Source organism: Aptenodytes forsteri, unplaced genomic scaffold (genome assembly GCF_000699145.1).
Source record: "Aptenodytes forsteri isolate BGI_AS27 unplaced genomic scaffold, ASM69914v1 Scaffold54, whole genome shotgun sequence".
Taxonomy (NCBI): Eukaryota; Metazoa; Chordata; class Aves; order Sphenisciformes; family Spheniscidae; genus Aptenodytes; species Aptenodytes forsteri.
In genome coordinates this window covers 10648752-10659711 of record NW_008796044.1, presented here as the reverse complement: position 1 = coordinate 10659711, position 10960 = coordinate 10648752, and the positions used below count along the sequence as shown (strand labels likewise).

At 46.3% G+C, this 10960-nt stretch overlaps 1 protein-coding gene across 5 annotated transcripts in view; it reads left to right on the top strand.

Annotated features, from left to right (window-relative positions):
* CYFIP2 (cytoplasmic FMR1 interacting protein 2) overlaps positions 1-10960 on the top strand; it is a 47661-nt gene that overhangs the window by 14397 nt on the left and 22304 nt on the right. For all 5 annotated transcript variants that reach the window (XM_019473822.1, XM_009285787.1, XM_019473821.1 and 2 more), the window contains 12 exons: positions 1946-2063; positions 2941-3060; positions 3680-3805; positions 4792-4958; positions 5248-5395; positions 5710-5863; positions 6415-6571; positions 7314-7410; positions 7977-8053; positions 9034-9142; positions 9495-9614; positions 10285-10484. In XM_019473822.1, the coding sequence (XP_019329367.1) occupies positions 1946-2063; positions 2941-3060; positions 3680-3805; positions 4792-4958; positions 5248-5395; positions 5710-5863; positions 6415-6571; positions 7314-7410; positions 7977-8053; positions 9034-9142; positions 9495-9614; positions 10285-10484 (1593 nt within the window). The remainder of the gene's footprint in view (positions 1-1945; positions 2064-2940; positions 3061-3679; positions 3806-4791; positions 4959-5247; positions 5396-5709; positions 5864-6414; positions 6572-7313; positions 7411-7976; positions 8054-9033; positions 9143-9494; positions 9615-10284; positions 10485-10960) is intronic.

Sequence of the window (10960 nt, the reverse complement as noted above, 5' to 3'; positions counted from 1 at the left end):
GCGGGTGGCAGCCTGCCTTTCACCAGCGAGTGGCCGTTCACCCGTGGGACCATATCGCACGGAAGTCAGGTTTCTCCGGCGCCTGCGAGAAGCAGCCTAGCTGAGCTGTCTCTTCAGCAGGACAGGAACTAACCTGCAGTCTCATCTCTCCGCTTCTGTTTGCTCATCCCCTTCCACCCTGGAGGGTCTGGCTTTTCTGCCCGCCACATGGCTCACCCAGGAACGGCCCTCCCCTGCCCTCCCAAAGGCTGGTTGAAAAGTGCCAATTAATTGTTCACGAGAAAAGAACATAGAACATGGCAAAATTTCCCAAGCAAAAGGTTTTCAATGAAAAAAAAAGAAAAAAATTCTACAAAATGTAAATTTAAAAAATATTTTCCAAAACAATTTAAATTTTAAATTTTATCCCAAATCATTCAGAAAGCACATTTCAACGAAAGATGTGTCAGCTGCATTCATTTTCTCATCTCAAAACCAAGGTAGCTCGCGGGCTGTTTACCTGTGCACAATTTTAATGTCTGTCTTGAAATCTGTCTACCAGGTCTGTGTGCCGTACCTTACTAACCAATGTTTCTTCCTCACTCACTTGTTTTCCCAGCAAATTGCATGAGACTCCCAACACTAACTCTGCCAAGGTGGTTCCATATAATCCCCATTTCTTACTAATACTGTTTTTGTCACTTTCTTTCCCTACCTGTCTCCACGAAAGTGGAATTAATTGGTGTTTTTCCTGCATGGCGCTTTGTTTCTGCACTGTGGACTAGGTTGTGTGTGGCAGGGAGGGCTGGTGCAGCCCTGGCCATTCCTGCTAACCTGCCGATTGTCCGGTGGGGAGCACAGGACATTGAAACGGGTAAGAGTCGAGCGATGGGACTGTGGGAGGATGGATTTCACAAGGGATGACATGGCTCAGCACTTCCAGGACCTTCTACCACCACAACTATTGGCAACAAGTGCCTCGCAGTTAATTGTAGGAATATGTCTTCATGTCTGTGTCCATATCAGAGGCAGGTTTCTCACCTTCCTTTTGTACGGCCAATCTAGATTAGAGAAGATGACTATCTATCTTAAGATGGACAATTATTTAGGGGGGAAAAAAGCAAGATCTGAACATTTACATTGTGATGACAGAGTAGGACATGAGAGTCTTACTGACGGACATTTGCTTGCACAAAGCATTTTGCTGGAGCTGTTCTGGTTCTACATCTGTGGCTAATACAGAATGGGGAAAAAGGAGATGTTAAATTAAATAGACCTAATTTGCACCATTTCTTCATATGACTGTGCCTTTGGAAGGGGAGCGCTGCCTTCTTTTAGGGCCCCATTACGCTGTTACATGGTACATGTGGCTTAATGCAAACAAAAATCCAGTTCATTCAATCATATTCTGCTCGTCATTTATACTCAGGGTTGTTCGCTGAGCTGGTAGTGTGAGCCAGAACCAAAACCAGAATTTCCTTGCTGGCCCCTTGCAGGGTCTTTCCTTGCAGGAGAAGGCAGCATGACCCAGCCCTTTTAGACCTGAAGGGATGACCTCTAAGGGGATGGTTATCCCTAAGTTTAGCAGAAAGGATGCAAACGATACCAGGGCTCTGCAGGTCATCCTTCCCTGAAAGCTTGCCCAACAGTGGCCTGGGAAATAGCCACCTCTGACCATGGGAGGAGGTGAGCCCAACATGGAGAGCAGCCTTCAGGGTGGATGGAGCAGACATATTCAGGCTGAAAGGTGAGGCAAGCAACCCTATCACGTTGTGTGAGATCACCTTTGGAAGACCTCACACTCCAGGGTACATGAGAGAGAAGACACAGGCTGACATTTGCCCTGAAGGTGGCATGTCTTGAGCATGTTGAAGTGAAGAGAGCAGTTGAGCGCAAGGCTTTGTCCCTGGGGGTGTCTGAGTGGAGCCCCGTGTCCTGTCCTTGAAACCCTTGCTTTTTTGCCCAGGTGGACGTGCACTCAGAGCAGCATAAGTCCCCAGTACAACATCTGTGAGCAGATGGTCCAGATCCGAGACGACCACATCCGCTTCATCTCAGAGCTTGCTCGCTACAGCAACAGCGAGGTAAGCTCAGTGGGTAGTCACCACAGTCAGGCTTGTTAGACAGACGAGGCTGGGAGAGGACAAGTGTGGCAGGAGTGTGGTCTGCCAAGAACATACAGTGAGGAGGGAAGAAGGACACAAGTTGAAAAAAACACTTCTCAATCCGGCAATAAAAAAGCAAGTTATAAAAGGCCCCTGCAGGTACAAAATCATGTGCACTGGAATATCTACTGCAAAAGCTTCTGCTCTTTGGCCACAGCTCGGTTAAAATAAGAAGCAGAAAATTTTTTGCAACTAAATGTTTATTTTCAGCCAGGTGGCAGAACACCCATGACTTGTAAATGGGTCTTTTCTATTACACAGAGCTATTGGTCAGGGCTTCGAGGAAAGTTCACGAGGACATCTCTGTTCTTTTCATTACTGAATGTTGGAGCCCTCTCTGATGCAATTGTGACTTTTTTTTGCAAATGTGTGATCCTCACTCATCACTGTTAGTTTAATGAACTGTTAGCATTCTCAGCCCTTTTCTTTTTGGCATTTGTAAGTGCTTATTTGAACTTTAAATCAGTAAAGGACTGTCAAGGATTTCAGTAGTATTAGACAATCACAAAGGAATGGGAAAGTGGAATGAAAACAATCAGTTATTTGCTTTGAGGTGACAGGTCAGACTCATTTTTGTGTAGAAAATAAATTGACTGCCTGGGTAAAAAGAGCCTTGCCAAGTTATACCCCTTTTCCTGAGGGACAGTATATGCACTGCTCAATTTTAGCATGATCGTAAGGTCATGGGGAGTTCATTTCAGCCGGGATTTCAGAGATCTGTGGCTGCTGTTGGGGTCAGTGAAGCCTCTGCAGCAAGTTGCTGAGTCTAGCCCTGATGTGATGTGATGTTCTCCAGGTGGTCACTGGCTCAGGACTGGACAGCCAGAAATCAGACGAAGAGTACAGGGAGCTCTTTGATCTTGCTTTACGGGGACTGCAGCTGCTGTCCAAGTGGAGTGCCCACGTCATGGAAGTGGTGAGTGTGTAACATCCTCCTCTTCCCAGGTGAGCGTGAACGTTTTAACATGGCATGTAGCAAAGACTGTGGAAAGGTGAGCTTACTTTCATGCCACCTAACTGTAAGGCATTAACAAACACGCTAAGATCAGGCAGCTAATGACCCTGAACACCCTCTGTACCAAATGGAGAAAGAGAGCTTGATCATCTCACCCTGGACCTGAACCACCCTTTGCAGGTGCTGGGGTGTCCCCACTGATGTTAGAAGGGTGACTGTTCTAACCTGAACACCTTGGTTAAGTACTGAAAGTTGATTGGGATGAGTCTGGTCTTGAGCAACTAAAACTGTAATTCAAATGATGATGGAAATTCTTAATTTGGAAAACTTCGACCACATCTCAACACAAATCCATGGATGTCAAAAGCTCAATATGACTGGCAACCTCCCAAATAAACAAAAACAATATTCAGTACAGTGATAATAAAGCCAGGAAGAAGCACAAATTCTGCTCCCAAAGGAATGTGAAACAACTGTAGTAATGTCTAGGGAGTGTTTTCCTGGCATAGGGCCCTCTTCAGTCTTTCCAGCCTGGCTTCTTACTCATTGCAATGTTGACAGTGTCCCTTTCCATCTCTAGTACTCTTGGAAGCTGGTTCATCCCACAGATAAGTTCTGTAACAAGGATTGCCCAGGAACGGCAGAAGAGTATGAGAGAGCCACCCGGTACAACTACACCAGTGAAGAGAAGTTTGCCTTTGTGGAGGTAGGTGCCAACTGCACAAGAGTAGGGACCATCCAGGGCTGGTTTCCTGTCCGTGTTCCTCAGGCCAGGGGAAGAGGAGGGAAGGGCATCTCACCTTGGCAGGTTCCTCAGCGGGTTCCTCATCCCTGTGGCCCACAGGTGACCAGAATTATGGGACAAATTAAGTTCTTAGGAGCTCCTACTGGGGTAGAAACACTGCACCAGTGCATGACTAGAGCAATTCTCCTCTCTTCTTGATCCTGCTCTTATTCTGTGTTTGTGTGCTGGAGAAAGACAGAGGTGAATCCCTATGTTTTCTTAATATTGCTGTATTAAGCCTTTCCTGACCTGACAAGGGGATTCAGGGCTCCTGAAAAAAAAAAGTGGGTGGGCTTGCAGAGCAGCATGATCTGGAGCAAGATCAGGAGCTACATTCAGGCGCTGTGCAAACATGAGATCCTCAGCCAGTCCCCAGGACCTGTCAATTCTCGGTCCGGCTGCCTGTGGACAGTGGGAATAGTCCTCAAAGCCTGGCTGTGGGAGGCCCTCACACCTTCATCTTGCCTTACACAGTCCAAGGTGGTTTGAATATCGCCTTAATTTTTGTGGCTCACTCCCTCCTGGGAATTGTCACTGTGCTCTTGTACAAGGAAGACTGTGCGCTGGTGCAGATGCAGGTCTGTGCAAGCCATGCAGCTGCATCCACATGTGGAGCATGTGCAGTTTCCTGGGATTGTGTGTTATTAAAGATATCAAGAGATCAGGAGTGGAAACAGAGACTGACAAGGGACAGGGGCCATGTGCAAGAAACTGGTAGTGTAAATGCTGTCCTTAGCTTGTTGTGATCCGTAAAGCAGCTAACATCAAAAAAATTAGCCACCTAATTACTGGACCTAACTTACTTGAGTAGAACTAATTTAGTCCCAAATTCTCTTAATGTTGGATTGATGGACCTCTCTGTACAATGGAAAGATAGCAAATACATCCGGTTTTAATTTTTGCTTCAGGTAATTGCCATGATCAAAGGTCTGCAAGTGCTGATGGGCCGGATGGAGAGTGTCTTTAACCAAGCCATCCGCAACACTATCTATGCAGCCCTGCAGGACTTTGCCCAGGTGACCCTGCGAGAGCCGCTTAGGCAGGCAGTCAGGAAGAAGAAGAACGTCCTGATCAGGTCGGTCTTTCCTTCTTGAAGGTAATGCAAAGCCCATGTATTTATTTGTGTAACACATTTGTACTATATAAGCACATGGCCCTGCATACACCTCCCTGGTATACAACCAGCCAACATACCTTGGCCAGCAACTCTTTCCAAGGTAACTTTTGGGCATGACACCCCCAGTAATGACAGTGTATGTCCCCACCTCAGATACTTTTCCTCCTATATGTGCACAACAGTGAATATTTTCATCTTGAAGTAGAATCAAGCTTAAGCACTACTTTCCCTCTCCCACCCACTCCAGTGTCCTTCAGGCAATTCGGAAGACAATCTGTGACTGGGAGGGAGGTCGAGAGCCTCCAAATGATCCTTGCCTGAGAGGCGAGAAGGATCCTAAAGGTGGATTTGATATTAAAGTCCCACGACGAGCAGTAGGACCATCAAGTACGCAGGTATGTAAATGTCCATCTCCTGTGTAGGGAATTAATGGTCTTACAGCCATGTAGGAGTCTCCCATCCAGTGGATTAGTAGCTGTTTCCGTGGTCTCTTCCACAAAGTCTTCACACTGTTGTGCATTAAATGTTGCTTTGGTGCCTGCTTTGTTGTATAGTTTCCAAAGCCTCCTTTTTCAGGGGTGTAGGGCTTATGGGTGCAGAGAGTAGTAGCCACCTGAGAGAAGTGCTGTTTTTTGTTGCAGAGCACCATGGCTGTGTGTGGTGGTGTCTCAATGGAGAGTTATAACTGCATGTCAACTTTCTTCCAAAGCTTTACATGGTGCGGACCATGCTGGAGTCCCTCATAGCAGACAAGAGTGGCTCAAAGAAGACTCTGAGGAGCAGCTTGGATGGGCCAATAGTCTTGGCCATTGAGGAGTTCCACAAGCAGTCCTTCTTCTTCACCCACCTTCTCAACATCAGTGGTGAGGTTATGGCAGGGGGAGGCTTGAATCCAACTCTTGCATGCTCAGAAAGGCAAAGGTAGATCAGCTTTCCTCCTCATTGACCTATGCAGAAGATTTTCCTTGATTTTTCCTAAATGTCCTACTTCTGCCTGATCCAGGCCTGTTTCTAGGTAGTAATCATTATGTGAACAGGAATGAGTCAACAATAGCAAATAGCCACAAGTGGTAGTTTAATTTCTAGGACTGGAGTTTTCTTTCTGTGCTAGACAAACTTCTGAGCCACTGGGCACAGAAGAAATCTTCCAGGGTAAATCTGAGCCATTGAAATGTTCTTCCTGGAGCCTAGAGCAAAAGGAATGATCCCTTCTTTCTTCTTCCATTACAAAGTGTTCAGACAGCATGGACATGGTCTGGGTTTAAAAACGAAGACATCCCAGAAGAATGTTCCACACCCAAAACCAGTCCAATATGAGGCTGCAGCAGGTGCCTCTTGTGCACTTTGTTTGCTGCCGTCCCCATGGTGGTAACATGGGTGCCCTCCCACCGGGGGGATCTCCTCTGTGTTTCAGAAGCACTGCAGCAGTGCTGTGACCTGTCCCAGCTCTGGTTTCGGGAGTTCTTCCTGGAACTGACCATGGGCCGCCGCATCCAGTTCCCCATCGAAATGTCCATGCCCTGGATCCTCACGGACCATATTCTGGAAACCAAAGAACCCTCCATGATGGAGTAAGAGCCGATGGGCTGTGGCGGGACTGTGCATGTGCTGGGGCTTGGGATTTTGTTGTGGAGAAGGGTAGGCCAGTGATGAACAGTCTTTTTGACGTGGGAGGGAAAATAGATGTTTCTTGACTTGCTGTCACAATGTGTACTGTATGAATACCTCGTTAGCAGACGCACACGGGCGGCTTCCTGGCTCTGGCACTTACTTATGCGCCATAAACCAGCAGCTGGCAACTGCTCTATTTGGATGTGGGCACAACTTGGTGGTACCGTCATCTGCATGCGGCAGTCAGACAGCATGTGCAACCAAAGGGATGTGGGCCCTGGCTAAGGCACCTAAACACTTTTTTTTTATATTCATGATAAATGATGAGAGGAATTGCTGTTATGCAAGTGTAATTATGTTCATAGTATCTTCCTCATTAGGAATACTTTGTGTTCCATTTTACGGCCATTGTCAGGGCACTCTGTGGAGTGAGGACAGCATGAAAGCTTTTTTAAGGGCAGAGAAGGAGCAAGCGTTGATTGAACAAGTCACTGTTAGCTCAAATCCAGATGTGTTCTAGCTGCTTCCAGCAACTCTGACATAGGGAGCAAGAGGGAGGATTTGAGGGGCTGGAGTGAGTGGAGATGATAGGAGTCAAGTCGGAGAAAAACTATTTTTTGCACCAAGTCAGGCACATGCACTGGCTGCCATTTATGCTGCTCCAAGGTTAATTTAAGACATGATCTGTCTTCTTGCCCTCAGGTATGTACTGTACCCCTTGGACCTCTATAATGACAGCGCATACTATGCCTTGACCAAGTTCAAAAAGCAATTCCTATATGATGAAATTGAAGCTGAAGTAAGTTCTCTTCATCTTTTTTGTATGGAAAGAGCTCACCGGGGTCACATTGCCCTGTTTGACAGCCCCGCCCAGCAGTTCAGTGAAGTCATTATAGGCATCTCCTGAAAAAAATACCCCATCAGACTGAGAAGTTTTCAAAAGATCAAAATCTCCAGAGAGCTTACAAACTGCTGATTAAGGGCTTCAGCTCAGCTGTACCCATGGGGAACAGTGGAAGCCAAAGGCTGTCAAACAGTGGGGGCATGGAAGAGGCTGTCTGATGGGCAGAAGGTTAGGAGACATCAGAGGAAAATGAGAAACGGAGATCCCTGAGACAAAAGGGTGATTGGGGATGGGGGACCGGGACCTGTAAGAACATGCAGAAACTGTAAGAGAGAAATGTATCTGCAATTTTCTGCTTACTTTTAGCATGTTAGGACTGCAGTGCAGTTTTTAGATAGTGTGGCATATATGTATGTATTAAATTAGAGCTCTCTATTGAGTTGTATTGATCTTGCATGCGTAGGAAGGAGCTGCCCTGTGTTGGTGACACCCTCACAATGTCTTGTTTTTTTCTCCCCCAGGTGAATTTGTGCTTTGATCAATTTGTGTACAAGCTGGCAGATCAGATCTTTGCCTATTATAAAGCAATGGCTGGCAGGTAGGAGAACCTGTCCGCTGCTGCTGAGTGATGATATTGCTGCATCCAAATTGCTGTTAACCAAAAAGTTCCCCTCAGGGAGTAGCCACCGTGGGTAGACATAACAAAATAGATCATCCCTGTCCCACAGAGCTGTCTGTCCATGTCAGACCAGTGTGGATGGGGAAAATAAATTAACGGTGGTAAGGAGACGTGGTTAAAAGTGAAAAAATAGTAATTGGCATCCTAAGTAGCTGTCCGAGTACAATTTGTGAGAGCAGCAGAAAAGCAAACCGAGCCTATTGAAGACATGTCCTTGCTTGACTTCTGTTTGTGTACCAGGCAGATGAGGAGTGGAAGTCACCCATCTCTAAGAAACAGGAACATGCACTTGCCCTCACCCTAGTAAAGCAGCAGGACTTGTAAAGGCCAGAAGGGTACTCAGTATCACAGGTCACACATCAGACCAGCTGACTGTAGGACTTCTGCAGAGTCGCTTGCTCCCTTGTGGGGAGATAGGCCGTTTGTGACATTTCCTTCTAACCATTTAAAGAACATGGATGAACTCTACTGAGAGTCCTCCTCTCATGTCCCCAAAGGTGAACTAAGTCTTCAGTGTAACTCTGCAAGGAGTTTTGTCTCTAGATCACATTTGGCCTTAGAGAAGGAGAGCAATCACCATCACCAATCAAATGTTCCCACAGCAGATCTTCAAGCAGGGAGCACACCAGTACCTGGCACTAGTGATATCTTTCAGCACAATCTTTTATCTTTTTGAATGTTTTAGCCATAAAAGCCAAGAATGGTGGACAACAGCATGGTAGTCCCCAGCTAACAACCACTGCTCTGTGATTTAGTGGTGTAAGCAGAGTTGTTAGTGTGTGGAAATTTCTTGGCATTCAGAGCAAGATGAAAAGAAGGATGAAAACAACTCTGGAAAAGATCCAGAGAGAAGCTGATAGTGTATGTTTCTTTTTTCCTGACACTGCTTCCTTTTTCAGTGTTTTATTGGACAAACGTTTCCGGGCTGAATGTAAGAATTACGGGGTGATTATTCCATACCCACCATCCAACCGCTACGAAACACTGCTCAAGCAGAGGCATGTCCAGGTACAGCACAAGCAGTAGACTCCAGTACTTGTAGCTCTTGTCTGTTATCCTTTTGTTGGTGGGAGGCATCCTAGTGCTGGGCTCAACTGAGGTTGGTGCTGGAATGAGAAGGGTTGAACCTGTTTCTGACACACCCCACTCATGCATGGGGCCCAAGGGGAAAATGAGTTACGCTCCACATTTCCCTCCTTCCCTCTTAAGTAATGGTAAACTCAACCGAGGCATTTGCATCACCACTTTCACATTTAAGCAGATTTGGATGTTTGGTTTTAATTTGTGACTGTTAGAAAAAAATAAAGTACCTTTTCCCCATCTGTATATAACATGCAAATATCTTCCCTTCTTTTTCCAGTTGCTGGGTAGATCAATTGACCTGAACAGGCTCATTACCCAGCGTATCTCAGCAGCGATGTACAAATCGTTAGACCAGGCCATTAGCCGCTTTGAGAGTGAGGACCTGACATCCATAGTGGTAAGAACTGTTATTGACTGAGAGTATGAATAGAGAGAATAATACACTGCTATGGATACACAGTCAACTGTCCTCTGCTTCACGTCCTGCTTACAGTAGATTTCAGCCAGCCATGTTGCTGAGTCTCTACTATTTCTATTTATGCAGCTTTAATTGCATTATTATTGGATCATTAAGTATCTGCATAAATCATAAGGTGACAGTCAGCAGTTAGATTTTGCAGAGCTCACATAAGAGAGTGCTGTAACCTGTGCGAAGGAAATCTTGACTTTAACTCCCCCTGTTGGATGAAGGTGACTGAGACATTGTTTGCGTATGTACAGGATTTGCTGTCTTTGATATGTTATAGGAGCATCAGAGTCAAGTAGTGTAAAATTACCAGTTTCCACCTTTGGAGGATACTGATGTGAAAGCCAGCCAGTGCTCAGTGGGGAACAAATCACTTTTGCTTCCTGCAGGTTTACAAGATACTGGACCAGGACCCCCTTGCGTGGAAGTGCAATTGGCCTCGGCCACTGAGTTAAATTCATGTCTTTAGCATTTGCTACATCCTCACCTGGAAAGTTCTGTGTGGGTGTGGATATAAAATCATTCCCTTGGCAAATAAATCAGCTTTTTCTATTGTCACCTTGGTAACATGTTGCATCTGCTGCTGCTTTATGTGCTGCAGGAGCTGGAGTGGCTCTTGGAAATAAATCGCCTGACTCACAGGTTGCTGTGCAAGCATATGACTTTGGACAGCTTTGATGCCATGTTCCGGGAGGCCAACCACAACGTCTCCGCACCCTATGGGCGCATCACCCTCCACGTCTTCTGGGAACTCAACTTTGACTTTCTACCCAACTACTGTTACAATGGATCCACCAACAGGTGAGGAGGAAAAGCAAGGTAGGGGGCACCTGGAGGTCCTGCTTTTCTTTCTGAAATGTCAAACCTGCCACATAAAATTCACATGCGTTGCGGTGAGGTTTGCATTCCCTATGGGATGCAACAGTTACACTTAAAATGAAGTTAAAGCCCACCAGCTCCTCTTGGCCTTGAAAATCGCAGAATAGAATCATAGAATGGTTTGGGTTGGAAGGGACCTCTAAGGTCATCTTAGTCCAACCCCCCTGCCGTGGGCAGGGACATCTTCAACTAGAGCAGGTTGCTCAGAGCCCCGTCCAACCTGACCTGGAATGTTTCCAGGGATGGGGCATCCACCACCTCTCGGGGCAACCTGGGCCAGTGTTTCACCACCCTCAGCGTAAAAAAATGTCTTCCTTATATCTAGTCTAAATCTAGCCCCCTTTAGGTTAAAGCCATTCCCCCTTGTCCTGTCGCAACAGGCCCTGCTAAAAAGTTTG